We start from the raw sequence: 23,908 nt of genomic DNA, 5'->3' as shown, positions 1-23,908 counted from the left end.
TACCCAGGGCAATCATGCCTTCTCATTCTAATGATGCCATCATTCCTGCCTGCATTTACAACAAATCAGAATGGGTAATATCAGGGGAAGGGGCACAATTTCAGGCCACAAGCAAGGGGGCGATTGAAAGAGTTTTAGGCTGTAATGCTGGACACACTTACACAGATGAAATTAAATCCCATTGAGCATAATGGGTCTTCCGAGTATAAAGGTAAAGGTAAAGGGACCCCTGACCATTAGGTCCAGTCGTGACCGACTCTGGGGTTGCGCGCTCATCTCGCTCTATAGGCTGAGGGAGCCAGCGTTTGTCCGCAGACAGCTTCCGGGTCATGTGGCCAGCATGACTATGCCGCTTCTGGTGAACCAGAGCAGCACATGGAAACGCTGTTTACCTCCCTGCCAGAGCGGTCCCTATTTATCTACTTGCTTTCAAACTGCTAGGTTGGCAGGAACTTCCGAGTATGCAAGCGTATAATTAGGCATTTAGATATAAAGGAACGTTTTACAGAACAGACCATAGATTTGAAAATTAAAAACTCTAGCCATTGCTGCAAATGGCACCTCCAGTAATCAAAGTTGGGAGACTCCTATATATTTTTAGCCTCGTACTGTACATTTGCTGTTGTTTGTACATTAGACACTATTGGGGCTGTTTTACACCATACAATCATAGCCGGAAAGCAATTGGTTAGAGCGTGGTGCTGATAATGCCAAAATCACTGACTGGGCGGCCTGCATATTCCTAGATGACTCTTGGGGTCTCTTCCTCTACAGTTCTATGACTCTAGGCTTTCAAACAACTGAAAGTAAAGCCAATCGAAGCCAAAGTCAGCCAAGACACATGGAGCTACCTAAACGTCCGTAGCAACATGTTTGCTTTCTTGGTTTATAAGTGAAAATGTAGGCGCAAGGCACAGGTACGGGACTCAGGGCAGCAACTCTCATTGGTTAGTTGCCAACCAGAGATCAAGACCACCTTGAAGTTTGATGCCTGGTGTGTGATGCTGGGATGTGGTTGCTTAATTGTGAGAAATGTAACCTTTGCATTCACACGGAGCTTCGTGGTTACTTCACCTGCTCTAGAGTTAACTTGGATCCAATTTCTGAGACCCTGTTTGGGGCTAGTCAACTTGGTCTTTTCCAAATGTTCTTGGGCTCTAACTTCCATCAGCCCCAGCCTGCATGGCCAGTGGCGATGGGAGCTGTAGTCAGGATGTCTGAAGGCTACCCACGCTTTAGTGAGTTCCATTTTCTGCTGACTACCACAGGAATTTGGATAAAGGATTAAACCCACCTTCAACTCAAAATTGCCCCAAGTAGTAGGACTCACCTGCCTGTGCTTCTTCAAATATATATTTATTTACTGCACTTATATACCACTTTCTTCTCCAAAGAGCCCAAGGTGGCATACATGGCATACATGGTTCTCCACTTCCTCATTTAATTCCCACAAGAACCCTGTGAGGTAGGTTTGGCTGAGAAGCAATGACAGGCCCAAGGTCACCCAGTGAGCTTCAAGGCTGAGTGGGCATTTAAACCCTGGTCTCTCAGGTCCTCGTCTGACACTCTGACACAACACCACACTGGTTCTCTTGCCCAAGAAAAATTATGTTGACCTCAGTGGGACTTAATCTGAAGGCATGTGAAAGACTATAGCCATAATCTCCCTATGCATTACTTAAAGCAGATATTACAAGTCCTTCTGTAATTCAAAGTTATCATTATCATCATACAATTTTTAGTACATATACAGAAACATGCCATCATATTTAGGACTGTCATTAGGCACCATCATCTCTTGTTTCATGATTTGCATCTGTGTGAGGAATAATTCTTTGAATGTGGTGTGTTGATTACAAGCTATAATTTTGTCAGCCTCAGCTTTGGGGGGAGAATATGGACCTACCACCACATTTCCAAAATACTTGCTATGTCTTCCCCATATTTGAGAGAAGAGAAAAGACAGCAGCTACATCAAAGACTACGAATACAATCTTACCACTGTTTTGAATCAACGTGACTGCATTTAAACAAATCTCATTGTGGAACAATAAAGAAATTATTAGGGCTCTTAGAACGAGGGAACATTCTGTTCGGTTGTCAGTCTTGATTCACTTTCTCTGCAACCTTTACTGAGAAGACAAATCAATAAAGATTTGAAGTTGCTCAGTCATTAAGTCATGTAAATGCATCATGCATTTAATAGTTAATAGTGCAGGGTCTGGGTGGGTGGTTTAGCATCCATAGAAGTTGGTTCAGACTAGACATGATACGCAATCCATGTCCACTGAAAGTATCTACTAATAGAATCCATTGGCACTTGCTCCCTGGAAACAAGAGTATAGGATTTCAGCCTAAGAAACATGGCAATTGCTACTGCATCTTTCCCTCAAACAATTAAAAGCAAGTTTGACACAGACACCCCTGGATTTTCATTAGGACTGCAGCAGGAGAAGCAGACAACCTTTTTCTCCTTAGCTCCTTTTTCTCCTTAGTCTCCTGACAAAAAAATCCTTCCCCCAATCTGGTGTCTACTGTTAGCTCTGAGGCAAGGCTTCTATGAGCATGAATGGCAGCCAGTAGGAGGGAAATTTTAACTGGGACCACACAGTGGGGAGGCAAGAATTAAACTCTCCCTCCCCATATTCTGCAGGCCCACACAATGAAAATCACCTCCATGCTTTCAAGAACAAGTGAAGTGCTTAATGTCCTATTTAGTTTGCTTCAAAGCTTTACATGTATGGAACCACAGTTAAATGGGTGTGAGGTGATTGTGGCTTAAGCATATGTATCACTAGGCCTATAAAAGTTTTGAAGAAACAAAATAGACTTCTGTCCGTTACTTGAAGACAAAATATATGGGCCAGATGCTTTCTAAGAGTTTGCCCTGACCCATTGCATGGTGTGGCAGTTTTTGAGAGGCTCACAGTTGGGGGAAGATGGGTTAAACTACCTTCTCATGTGTTGTGGTGGTCCCAATTACCCCCCTCCCCCGCTGGCCTGGGTGCTTAGCATTACGTTTTAAAATCCCCTGATATGGTTGCTAACCACAGGATGGATGTAACATGTACTTTGTCCTTCTGCTCTCATGGTTAGGGGAGCAATTTTGCCTTCCACAGGTTGCTTAGAGGGGCTTGTTCTCCCGACTGGAAGGCTGACTGGAAAGAGAAAATCTGTGTCACGTGGATATCCTAATTTGTTGTTCATCAGCCTCTACTTCCAGGTTATGAGTGCCTGAAATGTTGATTATAGGATTTGTGGGTATCAGTGGAGATCTGTTAAATAGGGTAACGTCAGTGACGAACATTGCATTCGATGAATAAAGAGCTCTATTTTAGAAATGGCAATCAAATGCAACAAAGGCGAAGTGCGCAAATGCCTTACATACAGAGCACTGCTCAGCAACCAGGTCTCTGGGTTTAATTTTTTTACCTACTCTGTTGCTAGGAGACGGGACCGCTGTGTTCCTACCAGTTCCACACTTGCTTGAGGATCTAGTAATTGGCGTGTGTGTGTGTGTTCCCAAAATATCACAGAAATATATTTAATGAAAGGACTGCAGCAGGGTAATGCGGATGCTGGCAAAACCTGAAAAGGCCAAAGATACTTGGAAGGAATGAGCAAAGTTCAATAGCATTCAGGAATGAAGCAGGGACACAGTGGGGTTCAACCGGCAACCTAGATAAACAGACTTAAAGTGGATCTTAACTCAAGCTGCCTGCTCAAGCCGGGATTGGGCAAGTGTGTGGGTCCGGGGGGCACTGATGTGATCTATCTGTCAGTGGAGGACTCCTGCAAGCCTGTTGCAGAATAGAGGATGACATGCTCAGTCCGTATGTAAACAGCGAGAGAGGCTCACCAAATAGCCCTGTCCATTGGCACAGACATCTTCAGGGAGGAAACTTTAGTGTCCAGCCGCACGGCTGACATTTCCCTCCTTAGGGATATTTGCACTGCATAAGCAGACACCAAGGTTGGGGCTACTTGGATTGTATGACATTGGGGTAGGGCCGGAGGTAGGGGCAAGGTTACTACTCCCCTACTCACACGTTGAGAGACTGCATGTGCTAGTCTTCTGAAAAGGAACTGCACTGCTCACATTCCTGCAGGGGCAAAACTAGGTTTCATTTCACCAGGGTCAAAGATCTAGTTTGCGCACCCCCTATGTGCATTTGCGTGTACACACACACACATACACACACACAGGTTGGGAGCTTCAATGACACCCCTCTGGAGGCTTCACCCGGGGCAAGAAACCTGGCTAGCCTCGCTGTAGCTACGACCCTGCATTTATGTAATTTAGTTTCAGAATCATAACTATTATAAAACATGAAGGCAGAGGCTGTATAAAGTGATGGAGAGGACCAGTGCTGGTGTGCGCGCATGCAGAGCAGAGATTGGGAACAGTGATGTAGAAACATTTCCCTGCTCACTGCTGCTTCCTTCTCCCCACTCAGCCATGGATGAGCTAGACTTCATCCACTATTGTATTCCCACAACCTAAGACTGGCTGAAATATTAGCAGGCAGCTGGTGGCAGAGAAATGAGCGATAGTTCCACCTATTTCTGCAAAGCAGGCCTCTTTGCCAGAGTTACAAAAATACTGAGCCGGCTAAATGTTCCAGGCATTGCACTTGTTTTTCATTAATCTTGTGAATATTTACCTATCTATTTATTTGCAAAACTGAACCTATTGCGAATGTAATATGTTTTCAATATTTTTAATTCTGGATTTTAAATTGTGTAACCCACCCTGAGACCTGCCGGTGAAGGCTGAGTAATAACGATGCTGCTGGTAGTAATAAGATTAAAAAAACATATTTCTGAAAGAAGAATAATACTGTTTTATAGATGCTTTGCTGGCATCATATTAGGAGAAGCATTCCCTTGAATGGAGAAAAGGGAGACAAGCTCCCCCACCCCCAGGAATGTGTTTTAAAATGTTCAGTGCCACTTGCTTGACAGTTCTGAGCAAACAGAACTTTGTGCCTCGTTTGTTGTCTCAGACTGGGTGGAAGGGCAGCAGGTGGAAAGGGAGGCAGGGTTTTGTTATTGCTGTCAAAACGAAAACTCAATAAATAACAAAGATGGTGCTTGCCATCTGCAGTTCTACAAATTATGCAAAATCATTGATGAGCAGCGTTTTTCCCATCGATTATTTGTTTAATGGATTAATCTAACCAGTAACCCATTACACATTCTTACGTACACATCCTTCTCTTTCCAAAGTCTTTGCAATATACAAATTCCTTCAACACATATAGCACATGTAAACTATGTTCATAATGATAATTATAAGTTTAGAGGTCTTACTGAAAGATTGCCTTCTCCCACATATATCTACCTGAACCCTGAGATCCTTTTCAGACACAGCTGCCCCAAGGCATTTTGCCGCCTGAGGCAAAGGACAAGATGGCATCCCCATCCCCATTCCACATACAGGGTTGGCTGTTGGATCCCACTTCAGCACTGGCAATGGGATAGCACCACACCTAGTTAGCTGCCACAGGCAGCTCTGTTCACCAATCCTCATAATTACTACAGGCACCTGATGCCTAAGTAGGCTGCTGCCTCACTTAGCCTAACGGAAGGGCCGGCCCTGTTTTCAGAGTCTTGCTCCAGGCACCTCCGCCAAGGGAAGTGAAATTCTCCCATACCTTTTGCGATTTATGATTTTAAAGTGATACACTATAAACCCTCTGTTTACATGGCATGTATTTTTAGCCATGCCGTGAAACTGGTTTCGAAGTGCGTGTGTGTGCACTGTGGGATGGGTGGCAGCAATTGAGCTTTTGGGCGGCTTCCATAACATCTGTTCCGCCATGGCTGATGACCTAGACTTCAAGACCAGCAATGCCAGGGGCCTCTGCTACCTTCTCCATGCAGCGTTTTGCTCAAATTTTGCGAGATTGTGGAGGTGTCCACTTCCGAGACCAGCAAGCACGGCCATGTCAAAATGCTCCTCATTGGCACAGGCATATTCACTGGGGGAAATATGAAGATATCTGCCTTTCTAACCACAACATGGACGTGCCCGGCATTAAGAGAAATGACTTCCAGCTTATTGGGATTTAGAATGGGTACCTCTCCTTGTTCCAGGACAGCGGGAGCCTGAGAGAATCTACACCTTCCTGAGGAAGACCTGGGCAAGGAGATTGAACAGAAATATGATGGGTGAAGAAAGCCTGATCGCCGTACTTTCTGAAATTGCTGTCAAGGCCGTGGCAATGTAAAGGAACTGCAGGGCAGCAGTTTCAACTGATTATGAACCAGAGAGGATTACAACCCGCAGATTGTCAGATTTGGCTTCAAACCCCAAATCTCTCTCCCTCTCTCTTTTCTTTTCCCTTCCTTTAAAAACAAAACAAAACAACAACCCCTCTCTTCCTTTTGAATTAAACAAAAGAAAAGAAACTTGTTGTGGTCATTGTAAAACAGGACAGCTGGACGCTTAATTGTATTCCTTTTGATATTATTTCACTTGTTTTGGTGCCCCTCTCACCTTGGTCCTCCCAATCCCCCTCCCCTTTCTTGGTTGCTCGTAACACTACAGCTGTTTTCTCCTCACAAGAGAAGTTGAGGATTTGCACTTAAAAAGGAAAAAAAAGAATAATATTAAAAGTGCTAGAAGGAGGGGAAATTGCAGGAGACTCATGTTGATTCTTTCTCTCTTAAGTTTTAATGCTTTCTGTGTAGAGGTAGAGGTGTTGAGGAGGGAGGTGCATCTTTTCCCAGAACAACAAACTGAACAAAAAAATACATTTAAAATTCCCGTTGCGAATTGCGGAGAGTTGCACTCTTAACCCTGCCAAATGTGTTTGTCTTGTGTTTTCTGTTGAGGAAACCTGGGAAGGGGAGGCCTGGCTCTCTCTGCCATCGGATGCTCCCCACCCCCCTCCACATAATTAATAATGTTTTTTTATTTATATCCCGCCCTCCCCAGCCAAAGCCGGGCTCTGAGCGGCTAACAACAATAAAAGTAACACAGCATTCTAAAATCAATTCAAAATCAAATTGATAATATTTCTTGGAATTTTATGAAGAAAAATCTTAAGGGAATGGCAGTGGGACGGGGATTTGAAAATAGTATAGAAGCAATCTATTCAGAACAAAAGGCAAAACTGATAGTTAATAATGTGGTGTCAGAAGAGTTTAAAATTGAAAAAGGAACACGACAGGGTTGCCCTATCTCTCCATTGCTATTTATCTCGGTCCTGGAGGTGCTCTTGAACATGATTAGGAAGGACCAGTTGATCAAAGGAATTCAGGTCGGAGCCAAACAATATAAACTTAAGGCTTTTGCAGATGACCTGGTTTTGACACTACAGGAGCCAGAATCTAGTACGAAAAGAGTTTTAGAACTGATTCAGGAATTTGGTCAGGTGGCAGGATTTAAATTAAATAAGCAAAAAACTAAGGTTTTGGAGAAAAAATTGACAATAACGGAAATAGAAAGGTTTCAGAAGGAGACAGATTTAAATGTGGTGAAGAAAGTGAAATACCTAGGGATAAATATGACAGCCAAAAATCTGAATTTATTTAAAGATAATTATGAAAAATGTTGGTCAGAGGTTAAAAAAGATTTAGAAATCTGGTCAAAATTGAAGCTCTCCTTGTTGGGTCGAATTGCTGTTATAAAGATGAATGTATTGCCAAAAATGTTGTTTTTGTTTCAAACTTTGCAGATTGTGGACAGGATGGACTGTTTCAAGAGGTGGCAGAGAGACATTTCTAAGTTTGTCTGGCAGGGCAAAAAGCCCAGAATAAAATTTAAAATATTGACTGATGCTAAAGAAAGAGGGAGGTTTGCCCTGCCGGACATGAAGCTATATTATGAATCAGCAGCATTCTGCTGGATGAAAGACTGGCTACTTCTTGAAAACACTGACATTTTAGATCTGGAAGGGTTTAACAATGCGTTTGGGTGGCATGCATATTTGTGGTATGACAAGGTTAGAGCTCATAAAGCATTCAAGAACCATATTGTCAGCAAAGCAGTATTTAATGTCTGGACAAGATACAAAGATTTATTAGAAAACAAGACCCCAAGGTGGTTGTCACCTATGGAAGCTAAGGCTCTGAAAAGACTCAATATGGAGGCCAAGCAGCCGAAATATTGGGAGATATTAGAACAAAACGGAGACACATGGAGATTGCAGAGTTTTGAGAAACTAAAAGATAAAGTGCGAGATTGGCTACATTATTATCAAATTAGAGAGGTTTTTAATATGGATAAAAAAATAGGTTTCCAGGTGGAAAAATCGAAATTAGAAACAGAATTGTTAGAACCTAAAACTAAGGTACTTTCAAGAATGTACAACCTGCTGTTAAAATGGAATACTCAGGATGAAACGGTCAAATCAGCTATGATTAAGTGGGCACGAGACAATGGTCATAATATTATGTTTGCTGACTGGGAATGGTTATGGACCACCGGTGTGAAATTCACGGCATGTAATGCCTTAAAAGAAAATATTATGAAAATGATATATAGGTGGTAGGCTTTCTGGGAAATGATCTATAATGAACTGAAAAAGGTATTTAAATATACCTTCCTTAAGAAACCAGAGGCCTTCCTCCTGGGCATTGTCGGCCAGATGGTGCCAAAGAAGGATAGAACTTTCTTTATGTACGCAACAACAGCAGCAAGAATACTTATCGCAAAGTACTGGAAGACACAAGATTTGCCCACTCTGGAAGAATGGCAGATGCAACTGATAGACTACATGGAATTGGCAGAAATGACTGGCAGAATCCGAGACTTGGGAGAAGAGCAAATGGAAGAGGACTGGAAGAAATTTAAAGACTACCTGCAAAAACATTGCAAAACATTTGAATGTTAAAAGGATGCAGGATATAAAGACAATATGGCATTAGTGACATAGCTGAAAGGAATATGTAAAAATGTTTTATGAGAAATAAGGGTGAAAAGTTAGAATAACATTATGTCAAACTTAAACAAAATGTTATAAGGGAAAAAATTGGAGACATAATAGTTGAAAGGTATAATACAGAATAAGATTTGAAAAAGGGTTAGGTATTGCTGAATATGATTGTGTAAAAAGGGAACACAGAAAAGGGAGATGTGAGGAAGTCAGGAAAGAAGGATATGAAAATAATGGGTAAGAAACTGGATATATATGTTTCTTTTTAGGTCTTTTCTTTGTGTTTCTGTTTTTTATGTTTCGTGCTGTATCTTTCTGTTTTTGCTTGATTGTGATGGTGTTTTTTTCTATTCTTTCTTTTTTTTGGTTTTGAGTGTGAGGTTTGTTGTATTGTTTGAAAATTGCAATAAATATCTTTAAAAAAACAAAAAACAAAATCAATTTAATGAGAGCCAGTGTGGTGTAGTGGTTAAGAGCACTGGACTCATAATCTGGTGAACCGGGTTCGATTCCCTGCTCCTCCACACGCACCTGCTGGGTGACCTTGGGCCAGTCACACTTCTCTCAGCCCCACTCACCTCACAGAGTGTTTGTTGTGGGGGAGGAAGGGAAAGGAGAATATTAGCCGCTTTGAGACTCCTGAAGGCGGGATATCAAATCCAAACTCCTCCTCTTCTTCTTCTTCTTCTTCTTCTTCTTCTTCTTCTTCTTCTTCTTCTTCTAATGGCAACCATTGGGCTAGAGTTCTGTGAGGATTACCACATAGTGGAGGTTGTAGCAATTGGAGAAATTCTATTGGGGTGACAACCTTTCCTGTGCTTGGAGGCAGTGGCGTAGCGTGGGGGGTGCAGGGGGGCTGGCCGCACCGGGCGCAACATCTGGGGGGGCACGCTCGCCGCCTCCGGAGTCGCCGAAGAGCCTCGGGCGCAGGCTGTAGCAGAGCCCCATGTCTTGCGGAACCGACGAGCTGTGCGCGCGTCCGGGCTGAAGGCGTCAGCTGCAGCTGCTGGGCCATGTTGCATTTTCCTCGCCTCTGCCCTCCTCCTCCTCCGGGCAAGTGGTGTCATTTGGGCGGCAGCGCCAGCGGCAACTCGCCTCAGATCACCTGACACGGACCCACCGCTGCCGCCGTGGCTACCTTACCGTAAATACCCCAGCCCAGGCAGCAGCAAGAAGAAGCTGGCAGTGGCGGCAGGTTAGGGGTTAGGGGGTGCAAATTACTTGCCTTGCCCCGGGTGCTGACAACCCACACTACGCCGCTGCTTGGAGGATAATCCATTAATTTTTTTTGGGGGGGGGGATCACTATTCTAGTTGATGAGCTTGCTTAAAATTCCCTTCTTTAACCCCTTCCTCCCCAGATTTGGAAGTGGGGGGCAGGGGGTGTTCCTCCCACAGGGACAGAGCACTCCCCTCAAAGTGGGAGGAGACACCTGCTTGCAGCTGCCTAGCAAATGATACACTTATTTTGCCCCTTGCCTTCATTCCACCTGGGCTCTGGTCCCTGTCAATCAATTACCTTCCTTGCCCCCCACTCCCTGGCAACCAGTACTGTAGCTGCCTCCTAAGCCCCTTCTGTCCTTGGAGCAAGCTAGAAAGTCTCTTGCATGTCCCTCTCCACCTCCAGCCCTTTCCCCCAGGCTGTGTAACTGCACATCCCCCTGTCAGAGCTGTTCGAGGTAGGGGTATTCTGGGGTAGGTAAGAAACTAGCCCCCCCCCCCGCCCATTTCCTTGGTTCATATTTATTCCCCTCTGCTGTGGCCTCTGGCTTCAGGTTACAGACTCCGCAAACCCAGAAATATTATACCTCGGGTTAAGAACTTTGCTTCAGGATGAGAACAGAAATTGTGCGGCAGCAGCAGGAGGCCCCATTAGCTAAAGTGGTACCTCAGGTTAAGAACAGTTTCAGGTTAAGAACGGACCTCCAGAGTGAATTAAGTTCTTAACCCGAGGCACCACTGTATAAAAAATTAAAGAAACTGGTTTCCTCTTCATTTCTATTGGCATTTTTTAAATGCTGCAGTTGTGTTACGCTATTGTATTTCACTGGTTTTTGTTTGCAAGCTGCCTTGAGGACAATACATTTGTTTAAAGGCTGTAAATATAAATAAAACTCGGAAGCCTATGAATAAAAGTCTGAAAGCTTAAATCTACGTGTATGTGCATATGCTGTGGGCTGACGCACACCTTCCCACATAGTTTACGCAGAAACCATATCAGACAAAATATAATGAAAGCTCTGGTCATCTGTTGAGTAGGAGGTAGACTGAATGCATGAGGCAATAGGGGCACGGCTCCACCAACCTTAGTCTTGATTCCTCCAAACCAACCTGCTTTCTTACAACCAATCCAGAGGATTCAATGCCTGCCTGCTTCCTCTTCCTTCATTTTGCCCTTCTACGACACAGCAGAAAAGAGGATGGGGACAAAAGCAGAAAAGTTGTCCCCTGTCTCTGGCTCTGGCTCTACTGGCCCTACAAATCTCTTGTTGGCCTCCTGGCCTTCTCCCCTTCCACTCCCAACAGACATCAGCCATGACTGGTGGGATGCTGCTGCAGAAAGCTAGATTCAGTGGCCCATGCTTCCTTTTCAAGTAAATACCGTATTTTTCGCTCCATAAGACACACCTGACCGTAAGACGCACCTAGTTTTTAGAGGAGGAAAACAAGAAAAAAAATATTCTGAACAAAACAGTGGACGTATGATTTTTGTGGTTCATGCTGTGGCCACAGACATGTGATCTGATGGTGAATTTGGGGTGACCCAATGCAAGAATCCTGAGGATCCATGTGGATCCGTGCTTTGTAACCACGGTTTTACGCCATTGCAGCCCCAGGCAACAGTAGGTGCATGATTTTTTTGGTGCAGGCTGTAGCCATAGACATGCTACGTGATCTGATGGTGAATTTGGGGTGACCCAATGTAAAAATCCTGAGGATCCATGGGCTTTTACCTCCCCTCTCCCTGGCAGCCTCCGCTAGTGTCCCTTATCTCTCTCCCGATCCCACCGATCAGCTGTTTCCTTTCAACACTCCCTTCCCTCTTATTTGCCTTAGTGTCTTTTCCTTAGCTGGAGCAGTTTTTTGCTCCTCCTTTTCTTCTAATTTCTATCCTTATTGCTTTAGTCTTCCTGTTTCACCCCCTTGCAGGTTTGCTGTCTTTACCTCCCCGCCTCCCAGGCAGCCTCCTTTATCTCTAGTGTCCCTTATTTCTCTCCCCGATTGGCAAACAATCAGCGGCTTTGTTTCAACACCCACTTCCCTCTTTCAAAAAAAACAAAAAAAAAACAAAACAAAGCATGATACGCTTTTTGCCCCTGGGCAGTTCAGCTCCAGGGACCACGCATTCGCTCCATAAGACGCACAGACATTTCCCCTAATATTTTAGGAAGAATATGTGAGAAAGCCTGGTGTGGTTTGTTTTTAAAGGAAGATGCAGGACATGAGATTAAAAAGAAAGATACTAGCGCAGTAACATGTGGCGACATGAGAGAAATTTGACCTGCCATTTCTGTTAAGATTTTGGTTGCACAAAGATCCGCCTTGCTGATCCGCACTGCAAGAATTCCACAGAACAGTATGTGAAATTTCTTGTATGCAAGGCAAGGCAACATTTAAGCAGGGGCCATTTCAGATGATCGGCAAGTAATTGCCTCCTTCAGCCACATATTATTAGCATTTGCACATAGAATTCAGCATTCTGCCTCATGTGCTACAGTCTCCCTCAGCTTCAGCTTGTAACTCTTCAATACATCCACACCGCAGCTGAAAATTCACATTTTCCAGACCCGTTTTGACCACTGAAGCACGCCCCTGGTTCCACATCTCTGCGTTTTATTCACTGTTTCCATATATCATAGTACAAGAAGCCCATTTGTTCTGCCTATTTGTGTTTCAGATCTAGAGTCAAGTTGCTCATTTAAAAATACCCACCCATGGACCCTTTGTAAGGAGCCCAAACGCATGAGCTCTGTGGGTGTCTCTCCCCGCCATGTTAGATTGCTACTGCGCGCCAACTAAACTTCATTTCCACATCTACCTAACTGCATTTCACCAATCAACATCACACTAAACTAGGTGCCCTTAGAACTAACACTGATCTTAGCATCCCGCCAGCGTTCCTTAGTCTCAGGCACTGCAGCTCAGAAGTAAGCCCCATTATGTGCAAAGTGGACCGCAGCACAGAAGAGTTAAGATATAAGGTGGAAATGGGATAACCCAAGAAACATGATATGGCAAACACACACTGTCAGGCAGTGTAATCAGTTCTGTAACCTTAAAAGGTAAAGGTAAAGGACCCCTGACAGTTAAGTCCAGTTGCTGACAACTCTGGGGAGCCGGCGTTTGTCCGCAGACAGTTTTTCCGGGTCATGTGGCCAGCATGACTAAGCCACTTCTGCCAAAACCAGAGCAGTGCACAGAAACGCTGTTTACCTTCCCGCCAGAGCGGTACCTATTTATCTACTTGCATTTTGACGTGCTTTTGAACTGCTAGGTTGGCAGGAGCAGGGACCGAGCAACGGGAGCTCACCCCATTGTGGGGATTCAAACAGCCGACCTTCTGATCAGCAAGTCCAAGAGGCTTAGTGGTTTAGACCACAGCGCCACCCGCGTCCTCTGTAACCTTACCACCATGTAATCAGTTCTGTAACCCCACCACCTTACTGCCAGTTAGTAGAGAGTCAGATTTTAGCCATGCAAAAATCAAGCATATTCACTAAACAGCAGAAACGTCATATGGTTTATCAAAAAAAGCTTATGAGAAAACAAGGTGGTTTCTGAGATGGTATGGACGTGCTCTTGGTATGCTTAGAACATGCATAGGCTATTTGAAGTCACACACCTAACAGGGACATTCACAGGAATTCTTTTTTAGAGGGGTAAGGAAGTAAAACAGTGAAAAGGGAGAGAATAGTTTCTCACACAAAAAGAGAATAATAGTGTTTCCTATCTCAGGTTCTACAAATGCTAGATACTCTGTTTTTCAAATGAATCTGGGGTTGTGGTCATTGGTGGGAGGCAACTGCCCCGCCTATAGATGCTCATGACACTTACCTAGCCAGGGATTGTTGTATTTGAATCATAGAATCATAGAGTTGGAAGAGACCACAAAGGCCATCGAGTCCAACTCCCTGCCAATTTGCACTGAGTGAGTAACCATATGGTCCCACAGCATTTGCGCTACCCAGAGGCATCTAATGCAGGTTTGTGGATCTCTTACTCCTCAGAAAAGAAGGAATTGCTGAAATCAGACCTTATTAGGTAAAACGCGGCACATGTGCTGGGCCACTTCTTCACTTCAGTTGTTATTCTTCACTATAAGCCCCTACATCTCAAGGTTGCTTCTGCAGACAATCGAGCAATGTGGTTTTTGTATATATATAGACAGTCGATGGAAGGAAACAGGACACAACAGCTCATTGCAATTCTATGCCTTCTTAAGTAATAGTCACTGTGTTATTAATTGTTTTTCTTTAGGATGACATTGTTTATTGTTGGACATCATTTTCATTAAATACACTTTAGTACAAGAGACTTTCCATGTCAGGCTGAGAGAAGCTGGTCACATGATTCACAAACAAAACTTTGAACATTGCTACTCGGGCATCACTTCAAATTCAGCCAAGATGCAATAGGTCTTTATTTTAAAAGCAATGAGTTTTGATAACAAACTGCAAAACAAGAACCACTAAATATCGGCACGGAGACGTCACAATCAAAGAAAAAAAAATGAAAAGGGATAAAGAGGGCTCCAAACACCAGGTCACAGTTTGAGTGAAAATATAGATATTTATATCAACATCTAGATCTTGCTCTTCCTCTTCCTCCCACCAGAAAAGGAAAAAGGCAGAAAAAGGTCTAGAAAATATATCTATACACATATATGTACATATACTATAAGTGGCCTGTAGCACTGGGATGAATAATTTCTAAATTAAATTGATTTGTGATGCAATTAAACCCAGTGTGGGTTTAATTTACAAAACATTCTCAGCTGTTTTATTCAACATTTGGTATTTTTTTAGTTACACAAAGACACCTAAAAGCTGTATGTAGGTCTCTGAAAATGTTTGATTTCTGCTTTCTTCTATTTTCCTGTCAAACAGCCTTGTTACGAACAGCTCCAGCTGCTCCAGCTCAGAGTTTTACTCCATTTGACACTCTTAAATCTTCTCCCAGAAAATGAACAAGCCCCCCCACCCCCCACCCCGACCTGGCTTTGAATGCATAGACGGTAAAAAATAACATATAACCATCAATTCCCAATTCTTCTCCTGAGACATATGTTAAAAAGATGGCAAAATAGTCACTTGGTTGCTTGCGTGAAATTCACAGTGTTTTCCCTGCAACATATATAGAGATTATTAATTATTATTTTTTTGCTTCATATTTGCAACGAATGTATAAAAATGAAATCAAAACAAGCGTTAACCTAAGGCTCTATGAGGATCGCTCGAATCAGAGCAGCAGTTTCTCAGCCCTGATAAGAAAAATACATCTTTGTGTGCTATTAAACCTTCACATTTAGTGACAAGCCACAGTGCACTGCCCCCCCCCCCCGGCGCACTCTCTGTTCCCATGGCAACACTTTCAATGTGCTCCCAGGGACAACGGCCACCTCAAGAAGACAGTCTTCTTAGTCAACTGCTGGCTTCCTTGGGAAGTTGCTTGTCCTGCAAAAGCCCACGCCACTCTCCAAAGAGTAAAGAGAGAAATCAGGAGACAGCAGGGTTCTTGTTGTTGTTGTTTAGGATTGTGAGGCTTGGCGCCTCGTAATTTTTTAGGATTATGAGGGAACGTGTGGGTGGGAGTTTCTGCCTGAGGCAACAAATGGCTACATGGCCTGGGTGGGGTTGGAGCGAAGAGGCGATGCTGCAGACCTTGTGATTCCCACTGACTGCTGTTTTTGAGTGGCTATAGACATATAAATGATGATTTACGTGTCAGAGTAAACAAACCCCATTCAGAAGAAGAGCCGCCTTCCTGTCGCAATGCAGGACCCTGACCCTTTGCAAAGCCCACTTGCTCCCAAAGCTAGCTGAGGGTGGAAAAGAGACTACAAAAAATCCTTCTGTGGTTCTGCTCAGGCAAAACAGCCTTCGTTGTTTCAGTTGTGCCCTTGCAATTATATCAAAAAGTGAAGCCTAGACATGAGAGGTGTCTACAAAGCCCCTCGGCTAAATTTGTTAAAGGCCGCAGGTACGCTTGCCATTTTTGCATTGCCAATATAATAAAATACAACAAAGATTTGCATAAAATTTGTGCCCGGCCTGCCTATCGTCGCATGGGCTCATGAAAGGCTTTAATCAAGATAAATGGCCTCTGTAAGAGTTTTATATCAGTGAGCTTGGGAAAGTTCTCCAACTTCTTAGACGAGCTCAGGGATTAACTCCACAGCTCCTAAGTCTTTGGAGCTTCCCTAAACTGTCTTCTGTGGGCTATCTCAGAGATTACAGATGCACATCATCTGTGATAACTGTCCAGGAGAAATGTTAGAGAATTGCCCATTCAGAACTTCTCCCGCATTGAACTTGCACATTTAACCACAAAATTCACAAAAATTCAGCTCTGCTGCACAGTGGCGGACCTCCATTTTTGGGTCCCTCAAGCTTGACCCTTCACAACCATTAAAGAGGTCTGGTAACCACTGTTATCGTTTTCAGTTGGGTTGCTCTATGACAGATCACAATTAAAAAATAATAATAACTGGAACATCTCAGATTTTGCTTAAAATTGCTGCACATGTCAAAGTCACGGGTGTAAATAAAACTTTCCTATGCTTTATAGTTTTCAGGTTACCGTGACATTTGGCATCTGTGCTACTGACACTCAGACTTGGGGGTTGTTGAACTATATACAACAACAACAAATATCCATTTGAGATAGGCAACTCAAATTAGGTCTACTGAACCCAAAAATGTTAAGCCATGTGGACTAAAGTTGCTTCTGGGTACCCTCTGGGATGAAGCTTAACCTTCATTAGTTTCATAATAATGATTTAATAATAATTTATTATTTATACCCCACCCATTTGTCTGGGTTTCACTTGCTGCTGCAGCACTTACTGAAAAGTTTGTTGCTTTCCCAGTGATTCCATCCTACCCTCTCTGTGGCACCTTTGTTTTTCCAGCTTAGCCTTAGAAATTCTACTGTGCATAAATGACATGTGAAAACTCACACAATGGAAGTTCATGAAAAATAATAATAGCAAAAGAAAATGAGGCAGGCTAAGTCAAACTCTTAGAACCAAAGGATACTCTTACAACCAGTCAGGAAGGAATTAATAGGGCTATTTTTATGCATTTAGTAAATCTGCTTTTTAGAATTTATGTGGTTAGGCAGAACTGCATGCAGGTTAGATACCGATCACCAATATGGGGAAAAACATACAATATTATTATTATTGGTTTTTATAAAAAAAAACCCTAAGGAAAAATGGATGATAAATGGATTTTGGTTACTTAGCATACTTTGTCAGCCTTCTGATCTAACTTGTCTTTTATACATCACCAGTAAGAAGATATGTGCAGTGTACACAAATGTATACATATACACAAAATCATATATGTCTGCATATGTATAAATCAAATATTTATAAAACACATATACAGGTATGTATCTACTGTGGATATATACACAATGTATGCAGTCACAGACACATATCTAATTTATATTATATCTATATGATTGTAGCATAGTCAAGAAAGGTTTCCTCTTTATTTATAAGCCTGATTGTCATATTTGCTCAGTGTATAAAGTTAGCCAAAGTTGAAAAACATGACAGATATGTACACAGTAGATGATTAACCTTTCTTTTCCCATTTTAGATTATATTTCTTACTCTTATTTTCCTGTCAGTTACCTATACTTGAATGAATAAATGCCACTGTTGCGTTTACTTAGTTAACACCTTTCCTACAAGGCCAGAAGATTTTATTCACTTAAGGTCCACATTTGCAGTACAGGCCAAGATTTAGGCACAGAACAATGGCTGTATAGAACATTTGGTCCTTTAACATGGGCATATGGGTAAGCTACTGCACACTATACTATAACACAGTATTTTTAATTACTCTCTTATGCTTTTCCAGAAAGGGGGGTGGGGAGAGGATACCATCTGGTCAAATTTTACATTTGTTTTGGTATACAGTCCTTCAGCAATCATACAATATACATGGTTCTTTTCAAGCTGAGAATCTAAAAAAATGTGTATTGAGAGGTGAAATAAGGGTACTTTTGTTAATGAGGTCTGTTTCAGTATAGGTCCCTTTTCTCTAGGAATGGCAGCTGTAGATCGGTCACACTTTATCAAAATTCCAGGCGTTCTCCAGTGATTTCTGTATTCTTCTCTCATATTCTCAGACCTGATTTGTAGCAACCCACCTCAGCTATAAGACCCAACTGCAACACCAGCTTGTCCAGCAAGGAAAGGCAAAGTGGAATTGCAGCTTTTTCGTGCTCCTGTGCCTTTAATTAAAGTTTCTTGTTTGTAGAGCCCGCCTGTTTAATGCTTTGGGATGAACTGCCTCTTCTTTGTGCCTGGAATAGCCTATTTTAATTGCCACAGTGTTAGTTCCATTCATGCTGGGTAGAGGGAGGCTCTAAATTTTTTCCTTTCCTTTTTTGAATAGTGAAATACCACTATTTCACTATTAAACTGCAAAAGAAAAATAAATAAAAGGAAATGCATAATTAAAGCCAAGTTTCCTCTACTGGAATCAAATCCGACAGGTCCTAGAAGCAAGAAACTGTTAATTAACACTGGAAAGGACCTTTATAATACAGTGCTTGGAGTCTCCCCTTTAATTCCACTTTCAACTAATCATACTAACCAATGCCTCAGCAGTGCTAAAGCAACCAAAGGTTTTGAAAAATAACTTTGGAATGTAATACATGGATGGGTGTGCCTTTTAGTGATCTCTGACATCTCAAGATTTATTTCCCACATTTTTCACATATTGGAAATGAACCAGAATGACACTTTTAAAAAGTGGTTCTTGAAAAGAATGGATGAAAGAATGGATAAGACTGAGTGTTCAACATTTCTTCTTTCCATGTAATAAATTCTCAGCAATCACTAAAATAATCTTCAAAGTCCATTTCATATTAAATATCCTCAGTCATTAAAAAATCCTGTTCAAATCTTATTTAGGAACACACATATATATGTGTGTGTGTATATATATATATATATATATATATATGCTTTCGTAGATTTATGGCTTTAGAGTTACATTGTTAAATGTATTCTTCACCAACCTTTGTCAATGACATAAGAGAGCCCAACTTCACCACTATTTAACATTTGCTATTTTAATTTAGAGGTAAAAGAACAGTTTCTTTCCAAGCTACTGAGGGACAAAAAGAAAGTGCCTTCATAAATAAGAAATGCAAGCAAAACATATATTAAACTATTATGGAAACACTTAGAAAAATAAGTGCTTAATTTTAAAAATAAAACGACAAAAAAACATTGACAAGCTGTGCGTTTATGACCCCATTTGTTTTAGTAAAAAATAACCCCTTTTTTACAGCACTTTCTCCACAAAGGTAGGAACTGACTTTGATTTTATCTCATCTTAAGGGTTTTATAATAAAAATTACCTGACATGCACATCCTAGACCTTTCACATTTGTGTGTCACGAGCTTGCCTTCTTCAGCCCAGCAGCCATGATGAAAAGTGTAAACGCACCATGCCTGTCAATCTTAAATAAAAAAAGACCGGAATACCACCACTTCATCAAGCAGACACTAGTGCGAACTCTGAATCTTAATCATTCACCAAGTTAATAACCGTCCTGTCGTTTCTCTAGAGACTTCTTGGACCCGTTTTCTCACAAATGCCATATAATCTTCGGTACCAGCCTCTTGCGCCTGCGACAATGTATAGATGCTTGAATGTAGCTAATGACCTTCCTACAACTAAATATATGTTTTCCGTCATGAATTTGCTACGCCTATTTGGGTGCACAATGAGATGAGCAACTGTTCTCAGCACAAATTGCTGGGTATTAATCAACAGGGACCATGCTGGGTTGGGGTTTGCACAGGGAGAAGGGGAAGAGGAGGGGGGGGGCGACAGCAGGGGCTCGCTGTCTGAACAGCATCATATAAGAGAAGCTTCCCTCCTATCTTACTGAAGCATTCATAGTTTAGGAATTGGCCTTGGTAATTATACTACACTTTAATATACCTCAGCCCTCGCCTGCATTATCAAAGACTCACGGGAGAACAATTGTACCAGTGGCATCAGAACAGAACGAAAGAACAGCCTATCCGAATCAGGCCCAATACCTATCTTAGTACAGTGTCCTGTTTTCACAGTGGCCAACCAGATGCCTGGACAAGCCCACAAACAGGAACGAAGAACAGCAACACTCTCCGCATGTGCAATTCTCATCAGCTAGTATTCCGAGACATCAGAAATCCCTATGGTTAAACAAGGCTGGAGCATATTGCTATGCAATTCTGGGATGTCTTGGCAACGCCTTTTACACAGACCACATGGATGCATCTATCAGTGTAAAAATGGCGGCACACTTAGATATGCCTTTACTCCTCTAAACATTTCCCAGGGGAAAGCACTGAATTCCTTCCCATTCACCAAATAATTACATCGATGTTTTAAAGTGGTATATCGGATGCCATCTGATCCTATAGTTTCTCCTTAGAGTGGACTACACAACCTGCTGATTTCTTTCCCTCTGGCTTGATCTCAGCTAAAACAAGATTCCCACAGAGAATACCAGTCTTCGGTTTTTCTGCCCAGATGCCAAAGCACGTGAAGAAGAGGTGAATCCATAGAAAGCTCCAGATATCCATACAGCAGAAGTCACAAAGTTCAAGTCATTATTTCCCTTTTTTTATCCAGGTCAAAGGCATGAATACAACAAGGCATTGTTAGTTGTGATGGGCAAAACTGAGTGTCTGTTGATATAACAGGTCAGGTTTTTTAAGGCCTTTGTCTATGCAGAGTTATAATAATGCAGAAGCCTGATTGAATAGAAATCGAGGGGCAGGGACAGAGACACAGAAAGAACGAAGGGGAGAAGAGATACATGTCAGTAATGTCACAAAGTCAATACTGTGTCTACAGAGGGAGAAATGCACACAGCTTGCCCTTTGAAAGCTTCTCCATATCTTTGTATTTAATACTGTCAGAGTTGAGAACACATTTTAATGGAGTTTAGTGGCAATTGAACACATTCATTCAAACACTCCGTAAGAGGAAGTGCCAGGAGTTTCTATCCTAGAATATCCAGGTACACTGGAGATGCCTTGGCCAAGTTCTGAAGCAGGCAGTGGATTTCTTTGATGTTGAGCCTCATATGAGGCTCCCGCTGCCAGCATCCCAACATCAGATCATAGACTTCCTTGGGGCAGGTGCGAGGTCGCTGCAGGACACGGCCCTGAGTAATACACTCAATTACCTGGAGTAAGAGAGAGAGAGAGAGAAGAGAAAGGACAAGGAGCAAGCCAATTTATTCTTTCTTTTATTGCTGATTTGGGAAATTAGTCAATACATCCTGAGAGAGTCACCCACCTCCCAATTTACATGTGCCAAACCCTTCTGCACTCTTATCTTTCTACAAATGTTCCACTTCCGGCAAATGGATCCAGCCAAATACACTGTCTTTGAGACCATTCACCACCACAGCCCGACTACATTTTTAAAAGCATATCATTTGTACAACAGCACACACCTCATTGTTTGAGAGCTGATACCATGGCTGTTTGCCGTAGGTAAAGATTTCCCATAGAACGACTCCAAGGCTCCAGACATCACTTTCCGTGGTGAATTTTCTGTACATTATGCTTTCAGGAGGCATCCAACGAATGGGTAACATGGTATGTCCACCAACCTGGATAGAAGAGTTTGAAAGAATTTAAATGGTTTTTGTGGGAAGAAGTATATGGAGAAAGGGACAATGCATGTTTTAAAATTTTTGCAGTGCAATATATTATTTCCTGTTATTGTGAATTTGTGTCTCATTAGTACAGCCTTCTGCTTCTTGTTATCCCCTACAATCTTCATCAAGGATGGATTCTTCCCTTCCAAGGCAACATTCTTTGAAACTTTCAGGGACTTTACACTATAGTCCTTTACTTCTTTTGCAAAGTATCAGGAGAGCCAAAAGTCTGACCAAGATTTATGGAGCATTTTCTTCCATCTGTATGCCAGAGTTTAGCAGTAGCATATGGATGTTTGGAGCATTCAAGTCTACTGATTTACTTTTAGAAAGCACCTCTGTATGCACTTAAAGACACGAAGAAGTGTTTTATTATTATTTGATTTTGAACTGATTTTAGAATGAATTGATTTTAGAATGCTGTATTACTTGACTGTTGTTAGCTGCTGTGAGCCTGGCTTCGGCTGGGGAGGGCAGGATTTAAATAAAGTTTTCTTATTTTTATTATTATTCTTTAAAAAATAGTCATTGTTGACTTCCCTAAAATGAAGGCATATATGCTTGTTGCATTTGTTCTTAAATGCTTTCCTGGTTAAATAAGATGGACAGAAAATGTATCAACACTTTGTGGATTACTCATTTTGTTTCACTGCACAGAATATTTGACCATGGCAATCAATGAAGATCACCTTAAACCAGGTTTTACGCCACTTCCAATAAGGAGCTTTGCATCTTACACACAAATAGGCACACAGTGGGTGGTATTCAACTAAACTGTGGTCAGAGTAGACCCATTGAAATGAATGGTCATGACTGCATTAGAGCCATTAATTTCAATAGGTTTACTCTGAGTAAAACTTACCGTAACTGCTTACCACCAGTTTTCATTCATTGGCTGTTTGCTCCAGATTGGTTGTGCCAGAACACAACAATGACAAAAAGTCTACAAGCAAAGGATTGGCTAGAGGTCTCTAGGCATCCCCTAGTGAACATACACATGCCTCAGCTCTCAAGTCACCGTGTTTCAGAGCAGAAGCCACAGCTGGTAGAATTACTCTGCACGGCAACTTGAAAAGGTGCAGCAGTCCAGTTAGCACCTAGGCCAGTGGTTCTCAACCTGTGGGTCCCCAGATGTTGTTGGACTACAACTCCCATCATCCGTGAGCTCTGGCCTTGCTAGCTAGGGGTGATGGGAGTTGTAGTTCAACAACATCTGGGGAGCCACAGGTTGAGAAAGGCTGATCTAGGCTCTAGGAACAGCCGGCTACACTCTTCCCTTGGACACATCTGGGATATAACATGAATGAAGCAGACCGGCCGCTGCTCTCTGATGTTCCTGAGGCATTTGGGGGCTTCCAGAGCACATGAAGGATTGGTATGAAGGGTGTCAGAACCAGGATGTGTAAAAATACCCATAACTGAACTAATATGATCTGTGGCCGAGATCTGTGTGGAGAGTATAGTGTTACTAATGCATTGCCAATATGCACACCAAACACAAATACAACATTCAGTTTCTGACCCTTGCTCTAAGATGCACTGCGAAAGCAAACTGCTATCCTTGGCTGCATTTCCTCAGTGGGTGGGTGAGCATTCATTAGGAGGTTGAAAAAATAGAGAGAGACCCTTCGAAATCTGTGGCTACACACCAGAGCAAAGGGCAAGCACCATTATAACATTATTAGTTGCTAGAGGCCTTTTGGTTCATTAAATATTAAGTGGCTCTTAAGCCTGTTCATCACGTGGCATCTATGACTGCTTTGCCTCCGTGAGTTTTATGGGACAGTCTTTAAAAAATTAATGAATGCTGGTTGTAAAACACGGTTTGCTCTTTTATTGAGGTTTTGTTGTGATTTAAGCTTCTCGCTATCGTAAGAAATGTAAATGCCTATTAGAAAAAGAAGGGCACCCTTCCTCTTATTAGCTTCCCTATAGTTAGATATTCCAGAAGAATAACATACACTAAATGTAGGAGCCTCATTTGATACAGAGCCAAACACATACAATCGTTACATAATCTTGGGCTGCCTCAAGTTAACAACAGAAATGTTTTGCTTCATAACTATAGATATAAATGGGACGCGGGTGGCACTGTGGGTTAAACCACTGAGC

At 42.3% G+C, this 23,908-nt stretch overlaps 1 protein-coding gene and 1 long non-coding RNA gene across 10 annotated transcripts in view; one reads left to right on the top strand and one right to left on the bottom strand.

Annotated features, from left to right (window-relative positions):
- Positions 1-23,908, top strand: part of LOC310826847 — a 158,727-nt gene that overhangs the window by 60,693 nt on the left and 74,126 nt on the right. The window lies entirely within an intron of this gene.
- NTRK2 (neurotrophic receptor tyrosine kinase 2) overlaps positions 14,302-23,908 on the bottom strand; it is a 188,204-nt gene continuing 178,597 nt past the window's right edge. For all 9 annotated transcript variants that reach the window (XM_083701958.1, XM_083701950.1, XM_083701956.1 and 6 more), the window contains 2 exons: positions 21,590-21,748; positions 14,302-21,316 (listed from right to left, as the gene is read on the bottom strand). In XM_083701958.1, the coding sequence (XP_083558084.1) occupies positions 21,131-21,316; positions 21,590-21,748 (345 nt within the window). In that variant the 3' untranslated portion in view covers positions 14,302-21,130. The remainder of the gene's footprint in view (positions 21,317-21,589; positions 21,749-23,908) is intronic.

Source organism: Podarcis gaigeae (genome assembly GCF_964106915.1).
Source record: "Podarcis gaigeae genome assembly, chromosome: 11".
Taxonomy (NCBI): Eukaryota; Metazoa; Chordata; class Lepidosauria; order Squamata; family Lacertidae; genus Podarcis; species Podarcis gaigeae.
The sequence above is the reverse complement of the archived record's forward strand: the minus strand, read 5'-3'. Positions and strand labels throughout refer to the sequence as shown.